The following is a 24,085-nucleotide window of genomic DNA, read 5'->3' as shown; positions in this document are numbered from 1 at the left end:
CACACCAAGACAGACGATCTGACCTTTCAAGTCTCTTATTACCCCTTTACTCATGAGGGTGCATCGCTCCTCAGCAATATTTCACGGCAGTGGTTTTAAGAACAATGAGCAAACACGAAAGTATGAGGTTTTCTTCTTTTACTATGGGAATTCCACTGGTATTCACAATAATGAGGATGGACAACTATCAGACATTTAAAATCAAACAAGCAAATGACATAACACCTTCTGCAACGTGTGACCATTCTTTCACAGCTGTTGCAATGCATTTATTGTAGTAATGTACAATCAGCGAACTGCATTCAGTATTAAATAAAAGTCCCATAACAATACAGAAAAGGCGATGAGGGTATTCTTCAGAAAGTGCAAGTACCTGAAAGGTATGTCAGTACTTTGACACAAAGATCGCACCCCTGAACTCCCTATCCTGACCATTTCTGAGCTGTAATACCTCAGAAAGTCTCTGCTAAATCTCAGTGGAGCTCGTCAGTTAATTTAGAAAATAATTGAGAAAGAGCTGACTTCCTTCAACCTAGGCCCATTTGACACAGTGAGGTGGTTAGCCTTTTCCTCAACCTCCCCAGTCTATTAGAGTTGATACCATCATACTATCCACCTCTTTGTCTGGCTGGAAACTTCTAAAGGAGGACAATCTCCTGGGTGAACAAAAAGGATTATAGGAGATTACTAAAGCGCTCTTCAATCTCCAGCTTCAGGAATCTTGGTTTTTTGCCCTTCAATGTTATCCCTGTGTGTCTGAACTCGAAGAGCATTTCCCGGAAAAAAAAAGGTAGATAACTTCAGCAAAAGCCACTTGAATAATCAAAGATATCGCACAAAAACACGGCTTCTTGTTACTTTACAAACTTTTCTCTCTGTTTATATATCAGTCCATCTATCTAACTGTGAAAAACTGATTGGGCTGCTCAAGCCTACATCACAAATGACTTTCCCTGATTCAAGAGGTAAGACTTAATCCGTTAACGGTGAAAATGTCTTGATCTGTGTCAGCTCCATCAGTAAACTCGAACAGTCACAAATCCCAGATCAGCAGAGAAATTAGCCTATTTAAGATGCAAAGGGGACTTAGTGGGCCTGTACTGTGGTTTGTCTTTCTGTGTGTGTGTGTGTGTGTGTGTGTGTGTGTGTGTGTGTGTGTGTGTGTGTGTGTATAAAAGTGAAGAAGGGTTAAGGGGCAAGACTCAAAAGGAACCACTTTGATGCCTCTGTGACAGATGCACTGTAGTAAAAACAGGAGTTACAACCCAACCACAGCATTAAAAGGATAAATGCTGTCACCATTTTTTGCTGACTTTTTGCTTACTAAATTTGCTGGCTTGCAGTTTTGTGATTTCCAAACCATGCAATCAAGCAAATCCATTGCAGTGAATGTTCTTAACAGAGTTAGCAAGTCGCTAAGCTTCCAACATCAGACTATCAATATTTCTTAAAAAGTTCAACAGCACTCGGATAAAAAGGGACAGAGTCATCACAGAGAAATGTGTGTCAGATGCACACCCATGCAGCATTTTGGACTCTTTCTCTGCAGTGATTAACATTCACTCAGCAGAAAGCAGTTCAGTCTGTCTGTCTAATTCTCTGTTGTCCTTGTGCTTCATCTCTTCTGTTTGACCCAAATCCCCAGACAAGTCACAACAAACGCAGCAGGTAGGGGTTTCCAGGTCCTTCCTCAAAGGGCACCTTGACATGATTTGTGACTCGTATTGGAAACTTTTAACCGCCAAATGTTTTTAAAATGTTAGTTTTACAGATGTCCATATAATGCATCACTTCTGTAAATGTTATCTAACTCTATAGCCTTCAGTAGATAGTCCAGTGTCAAGGCTGGAATTAAGATAAAACATCTAGCCTGCCTTTGCTCAAGGGTAAAATCCACTTACCGGCAACTGTAAAGTTCAGTTAATAATATGGTACTCTCCAGAAAAAGTGAAGGCGACAAGCAGAGACAGCATGAAAGCTGCTGTAGTTTGAAGTGGAAAAGAGGAAAGAAGAAAATAATAAGAATAATCCAGTGAATTGGTGAGTTTAAAAGTGCCGGTAGACAATTTGCATGTTTCCCCCTGCAGAAGTTGTAGTCTTCTCATTTACCTCTTGGCAACAATTTAATATGTTTCGAAAAATGTCAAATATCAAAGCACTTCTTTTTTGTTAAATCCATTTCTAGGAAAATGCTATATATAATAATTCCATGCACACACACAAAAAAAATCACATTGTTTTAAGAGTGTTGAAGTTAGCAACGCACGGGGTAATCACTGATAAGCTTGTGTACACTTCTAGAATATGTGATGCTGTTGTAGCGTGCTGCTGCAGAGTCTCCGTGCATCAATTTCTGACAAGTGAATAATATAACACACCTCTAAATTACATTTGCTTTGTATAATACCAGGGACACCGTGTACATTTGGCTCTGCATAAATACTATTTACATTATTCGCACATTTATCGGCAAAGTTTAAGCTAGCATGCAATCATATTTCTAGCAGCAGTCTGTTTAAAGTACACATTTGGTAGCAATGTCAGTGTTACTTTAATATACATACATATACGTCTTTTGATTATCTGTGAAACTGTTATTTAAGACAATTCATAACATGTCTTGGAAACGCTTGGTTTCACAGTAAATAATGTTAAAATCATGACAGTGTCCACGGGCTAATTCAGTCATTACCTTTTTTCTTTTTCTGCTTTAGCAATCTCCTCTTTACTTACTCTTTTATTAAACCGGTATCATCGTAATTAATTATATCAGTAAGACAGACTGCCGGGCACCTTTAACCATTAAATCTGGTTCTCCTGTTCTGATTCTTCAAGCTTACAAGGACTTAATGAGCTTTATCCAGATGTCAGATCCTAAATATTGCACATACTGGTGAATTGAAATGGTTGTGATAGAAATATTATTCTGTCAAACACTGTCATTATCTGCACTGACAAATCAGAGCATTTAAATTGCACATCATATCGCTAGAGTAGGCAAAGACCCTATTATGTTATATACAGTATGTGCCTGCATACAAATTTACTATTTTCTATGCAACATGGGAAAAATTACAAATGAAAATGGATTCTGTGGCCTCGTTTTTTGTTTTTTTTTCCTGCACACACTGTCCCCTCTGGCCTTCCATCATTACCAGTTGTATCAGTATTATTTATAGGCACATTTACAACCTAGGAACTGTTCATTCTTTTACTTGAAGTACCTTCTCTTCTGTTTCTACACTGCAGAGACTGTGGACAATTTTAGCTCCTTTTGTCAGGGTAAGTCCCAGCACAAAGGAACCTTTGAGTGACCCAAATGTACGGGCGCTTCAGCACATCTGTCTCATCAGTCTGTGACTGACCTTGAAATGCACAGTGTAAAACAGAATTGGACCACGGTTAGGTAAATATCTCAGATGTTTATTTGTGTTTTAATATCTGGTATGTACGAAACTCTAGAAAGAACAAAACATCAGTTTGACACCACGTCCTTCACCAAATGCTTTGATATACTGGTTTCTTGATACCAATGTTTTATGTGTTGTATCCACAATTTTAAATGCATCACACTCTTAGAATCAGTGACCTACAGCTGTAGGATTAAAACGGTTAAAGAAAGCCTTTTTTCATATTATAACTATGTGTGTTAACCTTTTTAAAAATGGTGAAGTAACAAACATAAATGTAAACCAATGTCAAGCTTGACTGTTTCAGGAAGTGTTTAAAGCTTTATGGGATGTTATAAATTAAGCTAACACTTAATTTGCAGTTAGCACTGCGACAGACGGGCAACCTGTCTGAAGTGTACCCCGCCTCTCACCCTCTGGTAGCTGCGATAGGCTCCAGCCCCTCCGTAACCCTAATAAGGTTAGGCGGAAACAAATGGATGGACTTAATTTGCAAATTAGATCAAGTAATCCTTTTTGAATAGCTGAAAGATTTCTTTTTTCACTTGAAAAGCTTACATAAACTAAATAATACATCCAGGAATGGTTGGTTTGTTTGTTACTTGAGGGTTTTTTGGGAAATCCGAGTCCTAAAATATAAATGTTTTGGCAGTATATACATGATATTTCTGATTACTGAAAGGCATAAAGTACCCCACAGCAACAACCGCAGGTGCCCTTTAGTTTGATCAGGGACATTAAGGTAAAGTAATTTTATTTAATCAGACAGCTGCAAGACATTAAAAATTACTTAATTGGATACACAAATGCTTCAGGAGCTGAAACAACAATTTTTGAATGCTTTGCTAAGACAACCTGTAATGTCAGCATTTTGTCCTCCTCTGAGGTTGAAAAGAGTAATGCACTGTAATTGTGGTCAATTTAGCATTTAACACAATTCATCCATCTCATAACACAAGTGGTTGGGATGATAATGTTAAAACCACTGTGCTCGGGAGAAAGCACAGGTAAAACTGTTCACTTTGTTTCTTAGTGAGGATTTGGGTCAAGTCTGAGAAAATCCTTTGGGTATTCCCTCAATGCCATATGTGCAGGCCAAATGCTATTATTCCCCTGTCCTTAAGTGATCTTTCTGTCTACCTCATGAGTCTTGTAAAATCTATCACTGCTGTATCAGGCCACCAGACCAAGGTCAAATGGGAAGAGGTGCGTGTGTGTATGTGTGTGTCTGTTTGTCTTTGTCTGTATGTTCTTGTAATCTTGCTACTAATATGTGTTTCCCATGACAGCATCTCTGCACTTTAAGCATAGTGGGAGCCAGGTACATGAGGCTAGGAGAGGGTGTAAGCAATCTAATGCACTGTGAGACAGATGCAGAAGCAGCTTCATTTCCCCATTGTGGCACTCAAACGTGGCAGCATGCCAACTCCAACAGCTTTAAGACTTGGACTTGGCATATTAAAGACCACATGCAAGAGTAACCTGCACATTTTCCACTGACCGCTGAAGGCCCTTGTCCTAATTTGAGGGAGGAGAGCGGTTTGCTAGTGGCAAAATCAAAAGCCAACTCGTATAGATTAATACGTGTAGGTGGAACAGCGCTGTGCAGAGTGTGCAGCTGGAAAAGCCTTCGATCGCATCCCCACCTCCTCCTCTGCACCCTATGCTGAATTACAATGAAGACAAGATGCCTAGTCAGCTCAAGCAAAACAAGCCATCTGATGTGTCAAAAACACTCTGCATATGGAAAAAGGAAAAGGAAATCACTGGTGATTAATCATTGTTATGCCTCCAAGCTGGCGGCAATCATGCCTAAAGAGAGCTTTTTTTTGTACACTTGTCCATACATATGTTGATCTGTACATCCCATTTTCGTGAACATGTTGTCTCAGGAATGGTTAAGAGAAAATCCTTATGCTTTATGCCATGTGGACTCAAGGGTGAACTAATTATGGGTAAAGTTCACTGTGATCCCATCAAATGTTATTTTGGTGGCAAATAATGTCACAATTTTACAAAAGCTGTGACAAAATTTCAAAATCGCAAAAGTTAGTTCTGTAGACATATGAATTTAAAGTGCCAGTGTCTATCTGGCAGAGGCATACCTCAAAAACGTGACTTAAATAGAAAGCTACGAATCCAGTAGCTGGGAGGATCAAATATGCTACATTGCACGAGAGAGCCAATTTTCATTCAAAAATCGGCATTGCTTCTGAATCACCACACCCTTGTGAAATTGCTCCATCAATCCCCACTGCCTTTTCCCTTGAGGCAAATCCAAAATATTCAGCAATTTATTTGTGTTGCTATTTCAGCAAAGAATTCATGTTTTACATGGGCGGTATGGTCTCACAGGGACCAATACTTGTTCCAGACAGCAATGAATCAATTCCTACAAGTAGACTGTTGTTCATGTTAACCAACAGCAGCAGGAGCAACAGAGGCAAGCGTGCAAAACGTCAGACATGTATGCACATGCACAGTCCTCCGTGCTTTTTTACATTATATAAAAGTTATATATGTCTTGCACTTTAGATGCTTTATTAACATTTAATAGATTCTATTAGCCTCCCTGGACAAAAAATAATTTTAAAAAACACTGAGCGCTGCCTGCTGTGCGGCCCCCACCAACCCCTTTCAAAAAAGGTAAGAAACAATGGCTTCTGAAGGCATCTCAACAAATGCCTCCTTTGACCCCTGAGGAGTCAGTTATTGCTCACAAAAAGTGGATCGCATGCTCAACAATACAGCAGTTGCACTGTATGAGCAGTCCATAACTCTGCTGTGGCTGCTTTAGCTTTTACGATATGAGACGTGCTGCAATAACAGAACAGGATGTTCCACTGTGAGAAGCAAAGACTTCACAGCATGACGCACACATCATTTTAGGAGATCGACATCAAAGTTATACCTCCCATTTATAACTCATTGTTACCATGCTTTCAAGAGCATGGATGCATTTTTTCCCCAAGCATGCAGTTATACCATACCTGTTTTGGGGTCAACAGAGAAATATGGCTGTCCTTGTAGGATACTGTAGACTATTCTGGCACTGTTTCCATAGGTGGGGTCGTCCGCATCGGTTGCTGTGACTTGCAACACAGATGTGCCTTAAAAAACAAACAAACAAACAAACAAACAAAAATCCAGCACATTAGTCTTGTTGTTTCTTTAAAAGGTTTACAAATGTTAATGCAACTATGAGTTATGGCTACTTTCAGCTGCTTCTTTGCCACAAGAGGTCACCACAGCGGGCAGCTCCACATGTTTGATTTGGCAGTTTTATCCTTGATGACCTTCCTGCCACAACCCAAGCTATAACTGTGCAATTGTTTTTTTTAACAAATAGATTCATGTAAAAAAATTATTTCCATGTAAAATAATAATAATAGTAATTTGAATATGGGATAACAGTGCTAGATTCAGAATGATATGATATGATATTTAAAATGCTGGGCATTTCTTAACTTATCCATAAATTCTGAACTATTGTTGCAATAAATAAAGAAATGAATCTAAATAAAAAAAAAAATCTTGCCTGCAGAATGTCATGAGCTATGTCATGTCATGTAAAAAGATCATTTGTGTTTCCGATTACGCTTGAATGGGAAATTTTTTATTTATTTTTTGTTATTTAGAAATTAAACACTTGGAGTGTTACTCATTACAAGGTTCATTAACTCATAATTACTTGATGAGTAGACTGTAATTGGACTACAGGCTAAAACATTATTTAATGTATATGTATGTGTATTTAGAGGTAGATCTAGAGGCATGCAGATAGATAAAGTATAAATATCTTAAGGCATCTGGACACTTGCTTTCTTGTGCTCCTTAGAGAATTAAACTATATTAAACAAGAAAACTGAAAAAGGGAAACTCACTCTACTGTGTCCCACCAAATATGATTTATTTTTTCCTTGGAATCCTGCTGGAGCAGAGGAAAATGCCAGCCATAATGAAGCGTGTACCTCACAGTATGCTTGTGTACTCTCAGCCTCGCAGCGGAAATTGTGCCGGGAATTATTTGGACTTCATCACCTCTGGGATTGCTCTGGAAACTCAACTGGTTCTAAATCATCTGTCAATTAAAACTTATTAGAACATGATTTAACTGACAGACCTTAGCTTGTTCCGTGTTACAGGCATAAGCAACGTCTCTATAAATCGTAGCAGAAACGACAAAACAGCTTTACTCTGCTTTCTATTTGGTGTTTGCGTGTATGTGTGTGGGTAATGTTTTGCTGTAATATCCCAGTAGAGACTTTAAACTGACTGCAAACGGAGCCATGCAGACTGGACCAGACTGCGTTTTTTGAGGGTAAAGACTTCATTTCAGGATTACGTTTAGAATTAATGTTCAGGTTAGATTCTAATTTATGGTGGTTAAGGTAGGGTTAAGGGGCTAAAGGCTGCATTATATGAGGGAGTGTCCCCACAGGAATAGCATATATAATGTTTTTGTGTGTACGGCTGCTGGAAGAGGCGGTAACGGGTTCGTGTTAACGCATATTCTGAGTGATAATGCACTCATTATGCTGCCCTAATACACTGTACAGTGTGCTTGGCTTTGCTCACAACACACTTCAACTCAAGTGTTCAAGTACTCAGTGTATATATGTACCGTATATTTACAGTTATTAACTTGATGAGTTCTGATTGTACTCAGCAGAAAATGAACACTTAAATCTCATTTCTAAAAGAACAGAGAAGTTAAATGGAAATCTGTTTTTTTTTCAGGACTTTTAAGGTCACTGTGCCTTCATTTCATGTTACAGTCTTCCAAGGGATTAACACTTTTACACCACAAATAGCTGGTGGCTGCTTGACCATCATGTCTTACACAACCACTCTAACTAAAGTGGAGGCTGGAAACTTTTACCAGCTGAACTATGGAAAACATTGCTTAACCTAAACCCTGTTTACAATTTTTACATCTAATTTCATTACCTTATTTAAAGATTTTAGCAATATTTCTGACATACGGGACAACAAATTAACTTTAAAGGGATAAAGGCTCGTCTGACTGTGAAACTGGATAATGAGGTTACCAGTAGATTATTCTCACGTCTCTTGTGTTAGCTTCTTTCCTAGCTTGGGATAAATTAACTTGAAATGTGAAAGCAAAAACAACATGTGCTACAAGTGCATTAGAACAAAATGTATCTGTGCTTTCTCATAGATAACAGCATCTACTGGAAATAGCAAGAGATAAAAAAAAAAAAATAAGTCAAATGCGTGCAAGCATTACATTTTATTATGCTCATTAAGAGTTTAAGACTTACCTGATTGTGAGATTCTGCTTAACATTCTTATCAATAAGATTTATATTCCCAATAACACGCATTTAATCTAAACTATTCATTTAAACAGGGGGCTATCCAAGCCTTTGGGTTTTGAAACCACTAACTTTTCCCTTTAAAGAAAAGAGCAACTATAACTCCATCTCAAGTGGGAAAGATAAAGCAGGAAATTGATACTCCTTTCATCTTGTACTCAAAATATAACTGTTCAATTAAATAAAAGGAATGAAACAGTTGGACAACCTGGAGCATGCCCAGCTGATCAATTTAGACAGGAAAAAGAACATCACAACCAATTAGTTGCTATACTCCAAGACAGCCCTTTCCCACACTTGGGAGCTCCGGTATTGACAAATGCAGGGGGATTAGCGCTTTAGAGTGTGATGACAGTTGATTGTTACAGCCGATTTGATGCTGCAGATGCCAAACCAAAGAGGAATTACTTTAATGGACATGAGCAAAAGAGAGGGTGGGGGGGAAAAAAGGCTAATTATTTTCCTCTTCACAGTCCTTGATTTCCTCCCTTGGGTCATCAATGGTGATTGATTCTTATTGTGTAACCGATGACGAAGTTTGCAGCGAACATGGGAACTTTAGAATAAGAAGTCTTGTTAGAACTAAACTAAGGATGCCAATACAGAAATTAGTGCTGTTTTCATTAACCTATAATGAATTAATTTGTGCTGACGATTACAGCAACTGCTGAATTTTTTTTAATTACGACCGTTTCATGTGGAGTTTAAAACATGTGTAAGGGGAAGACTCTCCCTTTAATGTACTTAAAACTGGACCCAAAAACCTAATGATAGTCTGTAAACAAGGTATCACAGCATAGAGTGCTAAAGCACACTCTCAAAAGAGATTAAGGCATGCGCCTGACACTTCTGAGAAAGAAATATACTGACTAGAAATATATGTTCATGAGGCCTGCCATGAATAATCATGAACACAACCAGGAAGATATTGACTGTTTATAAAGAGGGAGCGTACAGGTCTGCTGGGGTTTGCATATTTAATTTCTTTTATCACATTTCCGTCTCGCTCCTGCATGGAGCTGATGAAGTTATTAATTTTCTGTTTAAAGAATTTTCCAGTAACTCAGGAGATTCCTTTAGACAGATGGATAGAAATGGAATGTTTTCAACAAACTGTCAGCGCCAAGAATTTATTATCACATTGTATACCGAGTAAAATTGCTCTGACAGCAGTTTGTCTACCATTTGGACAACCTACATATTTTGAAAGAGTGTTGTGAAATATTAGAGTAACGTTTTTGAGCTATTGTGTCTTGAAGCAGAATCCACTGGACTGAGAAAATGGTGGCTATTGTTCACACAACCTAAAAACAGAACAAGAGAGTAAAGACATACAACATCGATGTTCGCCACAAGATGCTATGCGTATGGGACGCTGTCTCGGTGGAGGTGGATAGAGGCTTTACTTTTCTCCGTGATATGGAAGACTTCACTGTCTCAATGGCGGGGATTGCTGCAGAGCCACTATTGAGTGCTTTGTAAAGACCTGCCCACCAGGGACGGAAACCATCGCAGCAACCAGAAAACAAAGATGAGAAAGAGGACTTTGCTGGCTTACAGAACATCAAACATTCTGGAGAACATTATCGCAGAGGACAAACCAGAATGCTGCATGGGGTAATGACATATTTGATAGTGGTTCTTCACACTTATATCTTTAAATCCATCTTGTTGGAGCTTTGGGTTGTACTTTAGTGTGTAAAGGCAAAGATCTAACTGTAATTTATTGTTTTGTTTTACGTTTTTTTCTTTTTTTAAGATGATGGATTAAAAAGGATTATAAACATGAAGAAGATTTGAAAAGCAACAAAAGTTTTTCATCTCTCAAACCATTCAAATGGAGGCTTACTGCTATTGGCAGTAGAGAACAATCACTTGAAGGTCCAGTATATTTTGAAGAGCTACTCACCCACTTCAGACATCTCAGGGACCGAAGCTACAAAGGGTCCATCTGGAAATTTGGGTGCATTGTCATTGATGTCTTGTACTTTGATGATGAATTCTGACTTTGGTTCCAGGGCCTCCTCTGTGTTACGGTCCAATGCTTGCGCATGGAGGACATAATGTGTTTTCCGCTCCCGATCCAAGCTCTTAGTGGCATGAATATCCCCTGTCACCTCATCGATGATAAATATAGTCCCAGCTCCTTCGCCGCTCAGAATGTACCTGACAGATCCATCACCTTTGTCTGAGTTTGAGTGAAGCTGGAATGAAAAACAGACAAAGTGTGTGTGAATATGGAGAAAAAACAGTGCAAAGTCAAATTTCTTCTTAACAACTGCAAAATACCTGCAAGATAAAATTACTAAGGCACACTTAAAGTCTGTTTTAAGCTTTTCTCATTTTAATTACAACTTCATCATGAAATTAATTGGAATATCTGCAGATTTTGGTCTTAGTAACATGAAGGCTTTGGAGTCTTGGAAATGATCTGTAGAAAAACTGATAAAATACTGTTGAAAAATATTAAAATTAGTATTAGAATTGTAACATCTAACTTGAAAATCCTTTCTCTGGCTCGTGCTAAAGTAATGCATCCTTGGAGATTGAAGTTTTTGGGGGACAATCCTTCCAAAGCTGCTCTTCTTTCTCACCAGGGGAGAGAAGAAGAGAAAACCAAGCCACTTATTAAGCCATAATTGTTACCAAAAGGGTTAAGATTTTTATCCCCACAGCTCAGCAGGCGGTTAGATATGAATAACATTTTACTATTTTACAGAATGTCAAAAGAAGGATATAATGGTATTAAGATTCAGATTTGAACAATTTAATTTTTTCATCTTTAAGCAATAAAAAAGCATCTGGTTTGAGGGAAGATTTAGTCTATGGAGACACATAGATGTAGGCACGTATGCACTAGATAAATAATTTATATTAGTTGTAAAGACTAAATAGTAAGCAGCACAACACAAAAGGTGAAAGAACATAAACTCATACAAACTGATATTTTCAGTGGATCAGTGGAAAAGATTTCTCACATTAACTATTTTTAGCTGAGAAGTAATAAATCACAGTCACATTTCTGTTCAATGACAATTAGCAGCATCTGTCATAGCACTAAATTTTCACAGTCACCAACAGTTCCTAACAGAGGACCACAGAGGGTAAATCATAGACACGCTAAAGAAAAAACGTAAAAAAAAATCAGTATTTATTAAAAAATTGCAAACACAGACAAGAAACAAGCTGGGACTTGTTTGATTTGCAGGGGTGCAGCAGCAGTGTTTCCAGGGAGACACAAGTCAAAGCCTTAGATGCCTAAACTAGTTTGTCAACAAATAACATTCTCCACTGACATATCGAGTTTGGGCTCAGCGATATGAAACTTAAAAACACTGAACGCAATAAAGAATTTCCTCAGTGCTTTGTCAGCTTAAGAATATCAACCTTTTTGTCCTTGAGATGGAACACACTCTCCCAAATTCAGTTTGACAAGGACCAAATGATGATAATGTACAGTATATGCAGTATTATAATACAAACCTAAACCAAATAAGATAGAAAACCCTCTGCATAGCACACCCTCTCAAACCACAGCAATTAGACCCATTTCCTAGATGAGATAAAGAAGCAGTAAGGCTCTCATAGAAACACTGGAGCAACATTACTGTGAAGCAGTTGCTTTTGTATTAGCACAAGACATTAATGAGAACTTTAAACCAATGGAACATAACTGGTACAAGTATTTAGCTTTCTGGCTGTATCATTTTACAAAGTAAGAGTCACAAAGGCTTATACTGAAAATCATTTGACAAAGAATTGTTTATTTCTATAAATAAAGTGATTATTTTTAGTGTATATGAAAGTGTTGGTAATGTGCTATCAAGGATTTTTAATAAGTGGCCAGCTAGCAGCTTTGATTTTATTGTGGGGGGGGGAAGAAAAAGGACTGGTGCAGCGTCTGAATTAGGACACAGCTAAAATGTTTTGAAGTGCAGAACTGAAGACAAGACAGCCCATTTTCAAAGTAACCTAAATATAGTAGCAATTCATCTTACCATTCAATTCATTGAGCGCATTTAGGAGTGCACTCGTTATTGACTAAGACTCATCATATTGTGTCTTTTTTGTGTTTGCTTTTTGCACCACAAGAAAAGCTGTATAACCTCCCTGTAACATGCAATAGGACATGTGATGTTAAAGCGCTGCTCTATTTTCACTTTCATGTGAGTAAAAGAAAAGCTGAATTAAAATAGCAAAGAAGGACACATAGTCTAAAATGTACAATCGTTATAGAATACACAGAGTTATTTAACATGTCCTCAGCAGAGGTCCTCTGGCCACATCTAATCAAAACCTGGACTAGCAAATAAATGACTAATTAGAAAGCTGCAGCTGGTTGCAGCCTGACTCTTGATGAGAGCTGACTGTCCTTTCTGTGGTAAATATCAAGCCTGTAATTAGATAAGCAGTCAAAGATCCTGTTGAATTAGGTGGTTAATCAGCTTCTTGATTGTACTAATATGAACCTACAAAGCAAGAAATCAGGATGTGTCCACATACTAGTGGACACAAGTTACTTTTCAGACATGATTTGACCCACTTTTAATTCAGTTCCAGCAATTTAGAAATATTAGCTTCAAGTGTTGGCTGTAGAAGGATAATTGAATCACCCAATATATTAAATAATTCAAACATAGAGAATTACAGATATTACTTAACAGTTCAATTCTATATCTTCAACATGCACGTATTCGCTTCTATCAAGCAGCACTCTGCTCCAGCTCATAAACAATTTTGCCTCCAGTCAGACTGCTAATTTAGCCATTGACTTGTTTTGAAGGAGTTAATATATTATGCTTGGCAAAAGCACAAACCAATGATGCACATGGTGATGATTGCCTTCCAAAATCTATGGATGACGAATGATTGTTAACAGGTTGCGGGTCGTTACATAAACACCATAGGCTCAAAGTACAGCAGCTGAGAATAAAACAATAAGACAATGAACGTTTAAATCAAAGGAGTTTAATGAGCAATAAGGATGCCTGCTCAGTATGGTAAGTGGTCTTGACTCATCTTCATGATAGACATGTAGCACATGCAATGCCTTTGATAAATAGTCTGTCCATTTTGATCATCAACATGTTCAAGCTCCCTAACCTTCTCTGCTAACAAATATGGTCTCTTCAGCATTTTTAGAGTTTCTCTAGTCCATTTACCTTGCTGCCTTAGAAGACACGGTTCTGCTATAAAAAGTAAATCACAACCATAGGTGTTCAGCAAAATATAACTGAGGTAAATTTTCCCTTCATTACATTTAATATTTCAGAGTTTATAACATTTACTCATCGGCCACTTTTTGCATCTGTACAACTGCTTGTTAATGCAAGTTGATTTCCAGCTTGGCAGCAATTCAGTGCATTTAAGAATGTAGACATAGTCAACACGATGTGCTAAAGTTCAAACTGAGCATCAGAATAAGGGAAACAGTGGATTTACATGACTTTGAATGTGGCATGGTTGTTTGTGCCAGTGTTTATGGAGAATGATCTGAAAAAGAGAACGTATCCAGTGTATGGCAGTTTTTTGTTGATGCCAGAGGTCACAGCTGATAGAAAGGCAACAGTGAATAATACACAACTTGTTAAACTAAAGTATGCAGAAACGCTTCTCTGAATGTAGAGCAATGGGAAATGGAAGCACAGGAGCTACAGTTGTAGAAAACCACACCATGCGCCACTCCTGTCAAATGAGAACTGCTAACAATTTGCAAAGATTGAAAAAAAAAAATGTCGCCTGGTCTGACGAGTCTTGATTTCTGCTGCAACTTTTGGATGGCAGGGTCAGAACTTGGCACGACATGAAAGGATGGATCCATCCTTCTGGGCATCAACAGTTCAGGCTAACAGTGGTGGTATAATGGTGCAGGGGATAATTTCTTGGCACACTCTGGGCTCCCTATTCCCTCCTTATTCCCTCCCTAAACAATATTTTAAACACCTCAGCCTACCTGAGTATTGTTGCTGACCGTGTCAGCATTCTGACAGCTGCTTCTAACGAGATAAAAAACCATGTCCCAAAGCTCAAATCTTCTCAAACTTGTTTGTTGAACATGACAATGAGTTCACAAATGCCTTCCACAGTCATCAGCTCTCACTCCAGTAGAGCACCTTTGGGATGTGGTGGAACAGTAGACTTGCATTATGGATGTTCAGCTAACAAATCTGCAGCAACTGCATGACACAGTCACAATAGACCAAAATCTCTAAAAAATGTTTCCAGCACCTTGTTGAATCTGTACCAAAAAGAATGAAAACAGTTCAAAAGATGACCTGGAATTAGCAAGGTGTATGTATTAAAGTGAGAGGGTGTGAGTGGACTTGATCCTCATGTGAAAAGATCAGCTTTTCAAATGTATTCATGTTCAAAAAATAGCCCCGTCCCTTCATTTTTGTCCCTTCATTTTGTTGATTTGGATGAATTCTGGGTGAATCATAACATTGCTGTAGGTAACCATCCATTATACCATAAACAGAAATAAATAGTTTCTAAACATAGAGGTGGACTTTCAAACTTTTTTCCCCTAGATATTATTTTTCCCTTCCAGGCCACAGGTGATCCAAATCACCCAAATGTCGAGTAATTTTACAAAATCTGCCTACTTTGGGGTTTAAATCAACATTATTTTAAAAAGTCTGATAACCTATTTAATCGTAAATACCGTGAAACTTAATAGACTTTACCCAGGACGGTACCCTGACTTTACCACTGTCCCTTTATGGTCCCCATCACTGCTATTAAGGGGGACATTTATACTTCACATATTTCCTCCCCTAACTGTACCAAAACAAGCTTGTGGCAATTTGCTGTCACACTATTTTGAAAACTAGGCTTTATTTCTCTGCAGTGGGTGCTTCCACTACATTCCGCCTTCAGTGTTGGAATATTTTATTTATACTTCATTAATTTTGATCACACGGAAAATTTCATGACATCCTGCCTTAATGCAATTAGTGTCAATTTTGTTAAACCACAGAGCGGGCTTGATGTGAACTTAGCATACATCAAGACCATGTGTGGCAATCCAGATGATGGGGGATTGAAAATGATGGCAATGTCCAAGTCTTGCAGTAAATAATAAATGAAAATACATGACAATCTTTCACAAATGCTGCCAGGAAAGGTCCAAGAATTTATGAGGAAGGTGAAATATAACCTCTAAACCTTGTTGTTTTGATATCTCTGCACAAAATCTTTGAGGAATTCTTTTCATCCACAGGCCATCAAAACAGGATTGTGTTTATCTCTCTGCCTCTACTGGTGACTATATTAAAGACTAGTCGAATAGATGATTGGCATGTGGCTGGCAGCTGGAAATGCATTTCTGAGGAGTTTAAAGAGATCAACAGAGTCTGGAGCTCTAAAGCTGCATAGCGAAAACACTCCAATGTCAAAGAAAACCAACCTTGTGCTTTCATCATATGCCCACAGGAGCAACCCGGTATCTATAGCGTATCTTCACTTTCTTTTGTCAACATGCTGTATATTTTCACAGTTTGGGCTACGTAGACTCATTCTTGAGAGTGGCTTGCAACTGTTTGTGTTCACAAGCTAATTGGTACTCAGAGCCAACCAGTTTACTTTTGGTACTGTCAAGCCAATTACAGGAAGAGAAGAGATTTGAGGAAGAGAGGGATCCTCCAACCTGAAAGAAATCTGCAGCTAGAACATAAGTTCTGCAACATTAAACATGGATTTTACTCATTGTAGTCATGCTGGAAAGCATAATAAAGTTAATGGGTCAGACGTAATCAAACTAAAGCTGTAACTTATGATTACAGTAACAGAATCGCCCATTTAGTCTGTCAGAGTTGATGACAAATAGAAATTCTCAAATTACAAATTATGAGTTACTAAAGCATGATGTGAAAAATTGCACCCGCAAATTACAATAACTGAGCAGCACACGAACAATTTCTTCTACACCTGCATATAACATTTAACCAGGAAACATATTTGAAATGTGTTTTCCGCGAGTGTCTTGGGATGAGACAGGCAGCATAATCTTGGCACATTTTTTGATGGTGGGAGAAACCACGGCGCCCTGTGTAACTCATGCAATCCTGGGTAGCATATAAATGCTCCACACTGACGAGCCCTGTCAGATTACCAGCTGACTACCAGCCTTTGAAAGGGTTCACATTAACAACTGATCAAAATAATCAAATAGTATAGTATTTGCAGTATTTTTCTTTTCTTTTGCTTATTTTTGATTTGTTTTTGTTGTAATATAAGATTGCTGTGTTGAGTTATAGCTGGTTTAATTATATTTATTGTTGCTAATCTTGCACTATATGCAATTGGTAAATGGCCTGTATTTATATAGCGCTTTACTAGTCCCTAAGGACCCCAAAGCACTTTACACATCCAGTCATCCACCCATTCACACACACACATTCACACACTCACACACTTTTCACTTTTCACACAATTCTTCTGGTGTATTTATTAAATCTTTACAAGTAGAATTAATTAATAAGAGGGTCACACAGTTATGTAGCCTTACAAATGTGGTTTCATACTTTACCCTCCCTTTAAAAGGACCCTGTCTAACAAACCCTGTCTAAATATGTGGACAGCACCTGTCTTTCTATGTAGATGTCCCTGAACACACCATGGCAAAGCTCAGCTGAAGTAATCAGCTGATTTGGCATATCTGGTCTGGGGAGCCAGGATAAAAGCCACTCCAGCTCATTTAGCCTTCTCTCTCCCTCTGTGGCTTTCCATCTGCGACTGTTCATTCTTTGGTGATTTAATTTAGTTCATGCTCCAAAATGCCCCACAACTCACCATGCTCACATACATACACTTAATGGTAGCAATATTTCTGATGAGTACGTGCCACATTTAAACAGATTTTTATCGTTAGGTTCAAAGAAATTGTGTACCCAAAAATGTTACTACAACAACAAAACTAATTTGTAACATTTATTATTATTATTATTGTTATTATTATTATTATTATTATCATCTGCTATAATAATTAAGTTACTGGACCCATCCATCCATCCATTCGCTTCCGCTTATCCTTTTCAGGGTCGCGGGGGGTGCTGGAGCCTATCCCAGCTGTCATAGGGCGAAAGGCGGGGTACACCCTGGACAGGTCGCCAGGCTGTCGCAGGGCTAACACATAGGGACAGACAACCATTCACACTCACATTCACTCGCACATTCACACCTAGTGGCAATTTGGATTAATCAATTAACCTATCCCCACAAGCTGCATGTCTTTGGATGGTGGGAGGAAGCCGGAGTACCCGGAGGGAACCCACGCAAACACGGGGAGAACATGCAAACTCCACACAGAAAGACCCCGGCCTGATGGTGGAATTGAACTCAGGACCTTCTTGCTGTGCGGCAACAGTGCTAACCACCATGCCACCGTGCTGCCTGTTACTGGACCCTCTCATCATATCTAATTTAAAATGGCTGAAAAAAAAAGAGTTAAGTGTAAAAAGTTTCATAACTTCATATAAATTAACGGGAGAGCTTTAAAAATTCACTTAGTAACACTGGCACCAGGGCCTTGGTATTTACAGTCAATAAATAAAACCACTGCTGTGTTTAAACTGTGCAAAGAAATATTTCATACACAAATATGTGATCCCTCAATAATTTCTTACCTGATTTTACTTATAGTCTGAAAACCAACAACAATAAAAAAGCTCATAAAATAAACACAATTTTAAAAGAATACAACATCTTAGCTGAAAGGCTTAAGTGTACATTTTTCTTTTAAAATATTCTGATAGAGAACTCTCCGCACTTCATGAGAGACTCTCGGCTTTCATAATATTAGCTGTCCCACAACTGCAACATTTCTACAAAATAGTGATTATGCCCTAGTTTAATATTTGTTATACAACAGCAGTCGCTTTCTACTCAAAGCGCCTTGAGGCAACTGTTGTGATTTGGCACTATACAAATGAAAATTGAATTGAATTGAATTGAATCTTAGGCTAACAGCTCCTTGTCCTCCACTTGGTGCTTTTATTTTTTCACATCCACTTTGGTGTCAAACTTTTTGGACTTGAGCCACGGTCCATGTCTCAGGGGCTATGGCATCCAATACCTTGGTTATTGCAGCCAAAGCCTTGCTTTTTGTCCCTAAAAAAAATTGAAGAAAAACATCGGCTCTCCAAAGGAAATTTGTGACTTTTGAAGGTCCTGACACTATAGATTAATTTTCTTCAAACAGCAGTTCTCCTCTTTTTTGGTATAGTTCTCAGGGTTGTCTCTTATGAGAAGATTATAACTTTCTCTATGAAAAACCTTCATGTTTTGTATTCTCTAACGTTTCAATGGTGGTAAGAACAAAAATGGCTGGCGTGCATTCTCCATCTGAAGGTAATTTTCCGTGTACTTTTTCAATTCGAACAATTTTCTGCACGTTATAGTGACTGACCCAATCAGTGTCAATGCCAGTCTGTGTCTGTGTCTGTGCTGCTGATTAAAACTCAGTATAAGTATCAATCTGCAGTTGGTGTGAAAAATGTGAATGAAATCGACATTGTCTGCCCAGTCATCAAGCCTAACCTGGCAAGCATGCTCTGTCAAAACTTTCGGGTGAAGGTTGTGCTTTAGAAATGTAATTTCAAAGGTACAAGTAAGTAGACATGAAAGACTTCGAAGACTAGCTGACTCACAGGGTACAGTGAGCCAATGAATCTTTACACCAAACGGATGTGAATACAAATTTGACAGATTCAGATTTCACAACTGAAAAATATTAAATCCTTTGTTTTATAATGAGAAAGAAACACATCAAAACCACATATCCCTAAGCTTGACCCATCAAATATTGAATTAGCAATTTTCTGCCAACTGATCATCCAATGTATTAACAGATTTTACTACTAAAAGGGACATTATCTAGGAGCTGTTTAGTCCCCCTACATAGCTATTTTTCAACCAACAACATACAGAGAACAAACAGTTCTAAATGCAATGGCAAAAAAAATTATAGGTAAAGATTAAAAGTCTTAATTTATGAAATATTGGAACATGAACTATTAAGGCATTAAGTTGTGGCTTAGACATAACCACCATGCCAACAATTCTCTTCCTTCCATTCGTCTCTGCTGAAGAAAGAGAGCTGAATGACTGCCTGGTTCTGCAGCAATCAGGCAAACGGCTTAGAAGCTGTGTGCAAATCAAACCAGAATAACTCTTCTCCCATTACAGGTGGAGACGGGAAAATTACTTAAAGCCTGCCTGTGAACTTAAATGGAGTGTGCAAATATCAACTTCCTAAAATAAAACAGTAACAGAATCTTAACAATTAGGGCTGTGCGATATGACCAAAATCTCATATAAAAATTCTATCATCCCGATAACGATATAAATCACAAAAATGTAACATTTTCTGTAAATTCTGTGAATCTCGGGCAGCTCGACTTGCAGGAAGTGTTTCAAGCTGCGCGTCATGTAGCTGGAGTCGAGTGTTTTAACCGATGCATGAAACTATACATTTTTAGACATAAGTTGTAACGGCCGCCGTTTTCTTTGTGAGTATATAATACACGGCGTGCTGCCGGGAAAAGCCTCTTCTAACGTTTGAGTCTAAGGTTTATTTTTTAGCACCTGACGGCTCTTTTTTTTTTTTACTTCTCATCCGTAAATAATCTGCTCTTTCAAGTGATTCAGTTTATTTTGAAAAGTCTCAACAGGATCTTGAGCTTTATTGTGAAAGGTTTGTGGAACATAAACAAGCGGACACGCGATGGTGTTACTGTCGTTGTTGCTAACCACAACGCATAACAACAGTATTAAATATAAGAGAAAGAGAGAACTTTAAGAAATGAATATAGCCACTACAGTGACCATCAGGACGATGAAAAAATATTGCCGGAAACAGTTTATTTTGCGACACCACGAAACAAACGATAGCGTAAAATGAAACGATAGACGTTTTTATATCGTCATCCAATATATATCGTTATATCGAACAGCCCTATTAACAATTACATCACACTAGCTGCGATACACTCTACTGAGTGCCATCCTGATACATTATTAGTGGCTACGCAGTTTGACCTTCATCTGTTTCCCCCCTTATACTTCTTTTCTCTCCTTCACTAGATCTATCCCATTCATTGTACAAAGCCTGATAATGTATGTCTCGTTGGATTGCATTATTGGTGAATGCCCTTTCTAATGACTTTGTAGTATTCAGTGTAGAGATCTACATAATGTATGTGCCTAGCTTCTCTTGTTTTCTCTATGTTTGTTTAAAGGAAGCCACTGTGGAGCTGATATGTCCAATCAATATCAACTGAGTGAAGAAGAATGTTCTCCATGCAGACAGAAAACGAAGTACATAAAATTCTCGATCAGATTTCATACTACATGTCAAATACTCCACAGGGGTGTGTACTGAGCCCTCTCCTGTACTCACTCTACACCTACGACTGCACAGCCACTAACAACTCCAACATCATTGTGAAGTTTGCGGACGACACTACAGTGGTGGGTCTTATCACCAACGGTGATGAGACGGCTTACAGGGAGGAGGTCAGCGCCCTGACCCACTGGTGTCAAGACAACCATCTCACCCTCAACGTCGCAAAGACAAAGGAGTTGATAGTGGACTTCCGGAGGTGCAGAGAAGTACACACCCCCATCACCATCAACGGCGCTGCTGTGGAGAGAGTGAGCAGCTTCCGGTTCCTTGGCGTACACCTGGCTGAGGATCTTACGTGGTCAGTACACACAAACAAAACAGTGAAGAAGGCGCAGCAGCGCCTCTTCTTTCTCAGGAGACTGAAAAGATTCGGCATGAGCCCCCGCATCCTCAGGACCTTCTATCGCTGTGCCATTGAGAGCATCCTCACTGGATGCATCACCACCTGGTATGGCAACAGCACCGCCTACAACTGCAAAGCTCTCCAGCGAGTAGTGCGGTGCTCTGAACGGATAATTGGAGGTGAGCTTCCCTCCCTCCAAGACATCTACAGGAAGCGGTGCCTGAGGAAAGCGGGGAGGATCATCAAGGACTCCAGTCACCCCAGCCATAAACTGTTCAGACTACTTCCATCAGGAAGGAGGTTCTGCAGCATCCGGTCCCGTACCAGCAGACTGAGAGACAGCTTCTTCCATCAGGCCATCAGACTGCTGAACACGTCATAGACACCTCAGCTTCACTACTGGAACTTCAACATTATGCACTCCACACTGTATATAAATGCCACTTGTTTTGCACATATTCAACTCTGTATATTTTATATATTTTATTATTATTATTATTATTATTATTATTATTATTATTATTATTATTATTTTATTTTTTTACTATTTAATTTGTAAAAATGTGTACACACACACACACACACACACACACACACACACACACGTAGGAAAATATTTAGTATACACATCCAGAAATGCATACACTATTATATATTGTACATATATTTATTAGTTTCAGGTTGGCCATTCTTGTATTTTGCTCGTTTGTGTTGTTGTGTTTGCACATCTCTGTTGCTTGTGGGGCTCGCACACAAGAATTTCACTCGCATGTGCTGTGCCAGTGTGCCTGCACATGTGATGTGACAATAAAAAGTGATTTGATTTGATTTTTGATTTGATACAACCTTTTTCCAGAAATGAATCTTATCCTATTTCTAACTGGTTTTCCAGAAAGCTAATGTTCAGTCGCATGTTAATTTTATGACCAGTTAAATCAGCCTGGGGACTAGTGGGACACAAAGCAGCGAGTCCATAATTCTAGGTCAACATCTTTGTTTACCAGTGCATGTGCACTGTCGTAGTTTCACAACTCTGTTAATCAGAAAAGCACTAGACAAAGAATAGACACATTTAGTTCATGCTGTTTCTGAAACATTGCTTTGATGTTGAAAGAAGGTCTTTCTAAAGCATGCACAGGAGTTGAAGGTGAGAGTCACACCGAAGAACATTTATTTCATCAACAATGTGCATGGCAAGTGGGGTGAGGGTGGGGGCTTGGAAAGGAAAGAGAAATGAGGAGGCTATGCACCCTTGCTGATAATCAATGTCTTGGCTTCATATTTGCAATTAGTGAAGGGGATGGGTTTGTTTTTGATTAAATCGCGGCTCTTATGCTCCACTCAAGAGGACTTAATCACTTTTTATGTGGGTGTGCTTGATTGTCTGATTATCACCACATTTTGACCATGCTCCCTCCCAATCAACTCTTCTGAGCACCCCCTTCTATTAAATTGATTTGTAACAGTCACAGTAAACCCTGATGATGAAGCACCCGCCTAATGACCATACATCAAGAGGTGGTGATGAGGGGCGTGCTGAAGACATGCCGTCGATGCACATCGCGGATCCGCCCTGATAGTTGTCCTCTATTTTGACATCTGGGGGGAAACGGAATGAGTCGTTGTCTTCGCAGAAGGATGGTTTACTTCTTGATATACAGTAATAAGATTATCACTGTCCCGGAAGCAACTCTGACACTAATTTAACAGCTCTGCCTCTAACCGCTGCTAAATTTGATATTTGAATGAGAGAAATGAAAATGTGAGCACATCAGCTTTTGAAAACTTGAAGCCTCTGCCTCATAGTCAGTCATAGTGAGTGAAGGCAAATGGTTGAGGCTCCAAGTATCTAAATTGTGCTAATATTGTTGAGTGCTTCAGCAAAAAGAGGAGGGAGTGCACCTTGGAAATAAGGCTTGTCTACATAGTTGTATAATTTTCTGAAGTGTAATTTACTTAACCCAGCTTCCGCTTGTTAATTGTTCTCTTTTGTCAAAGAGTAATTGCGTTGCGTTTAGAATATATAAAAACATATTGATCAGCTTTTACAAATGAAGACTGATTATAATAAATCATTTGGTTTCTTTAAACTTAATTTTGTGTTCATACAATATGGTCATCATGCAAAAGTTGGTTGTATATTCATACCCAAAGCTTTTTAATAAGGTTTTAATCTTATTTTGATTTGACTTTTTCTTTTCAATTTAGTTTAGTTTGTGTTAGTTTCAATCTTAATGTATGGAGGATATATGCCAGCATTTAAGGACATGTGCACAGGTATGACAATCAGAACACACATTTTGAAAGCAGCTGAGTCTTACTCTTGTAGACATCCAATGTCTCTGCGAACACATCCACCAGCTAAATTAGAATAACATTTATTTATTTATTTTTTTACAAATATTACAGGGGTTTTTTTAGGTGTTTCAATTTGTTTTAACCTTTAAATATCTTTTTTTTTTCTACATGCCATTTTAGTCAATAACCTTGCTAATAGCTAACCTAATTGATACTGAAATTCATTAATCATTATTATTTTATTATAATAATAAAAAGTACACAAATTATCCAAACCGTTTGGGTTTCAT

At 38.4% G+C, this 24,085-nt stretch overlaps 1 protein-coding gene across 1 annotated transcript in view; it reads right to left on the bottom strand.

Annotated features, from left to right (window-relative positions):
- LOC146701666 (cadherin-18) overlaps positions 1 to 24,085 on the bottom strand; it is a 95,377-nt gene that overhangs the window by 43,408 nt on the left and 27,884 nt on the right. Inside the window, exons 3-4 of the mRNA XM_085467954.1 lie at positions 10,658 to 10,952; positions 6,401 to 6,520 (exon numbers count right to left, since the gene is read on the bottom strand). Coding sequence (XP_085324080.1) covers positions 6,401 to 6,520; positions 10,658 to 10,952 — 415 coding nt within the window. The remainder of the gene's footprint in view (positions 1 to 6,400; positions 6,521 to 10,657; positions 10,953 to 24,085) is intronic.

The sequence above is a fragment of the Copadichromis virginalis genome, linkage group LG9 (genome assembly GCF_057382275.1).
Source record: "Copadichromis virginalis isolate Kocher_CV1m ecotype Utaka linkage group LG9, C_Virginalis_male_GT1.1, whole genome shotgun sequence".
In the NCBI taxonomy this organism is placed as follows: Eukaryota; Metazoa; Chordata; class Actinopteri; order Cichliformes; family Cichlidae; genus Copadichromis; species Copadichromis virginalis.
Note: the sequence above shows the minus strand (reverse complement) of the source record. Positions and strands in the feature narration are given on the sequence as shown.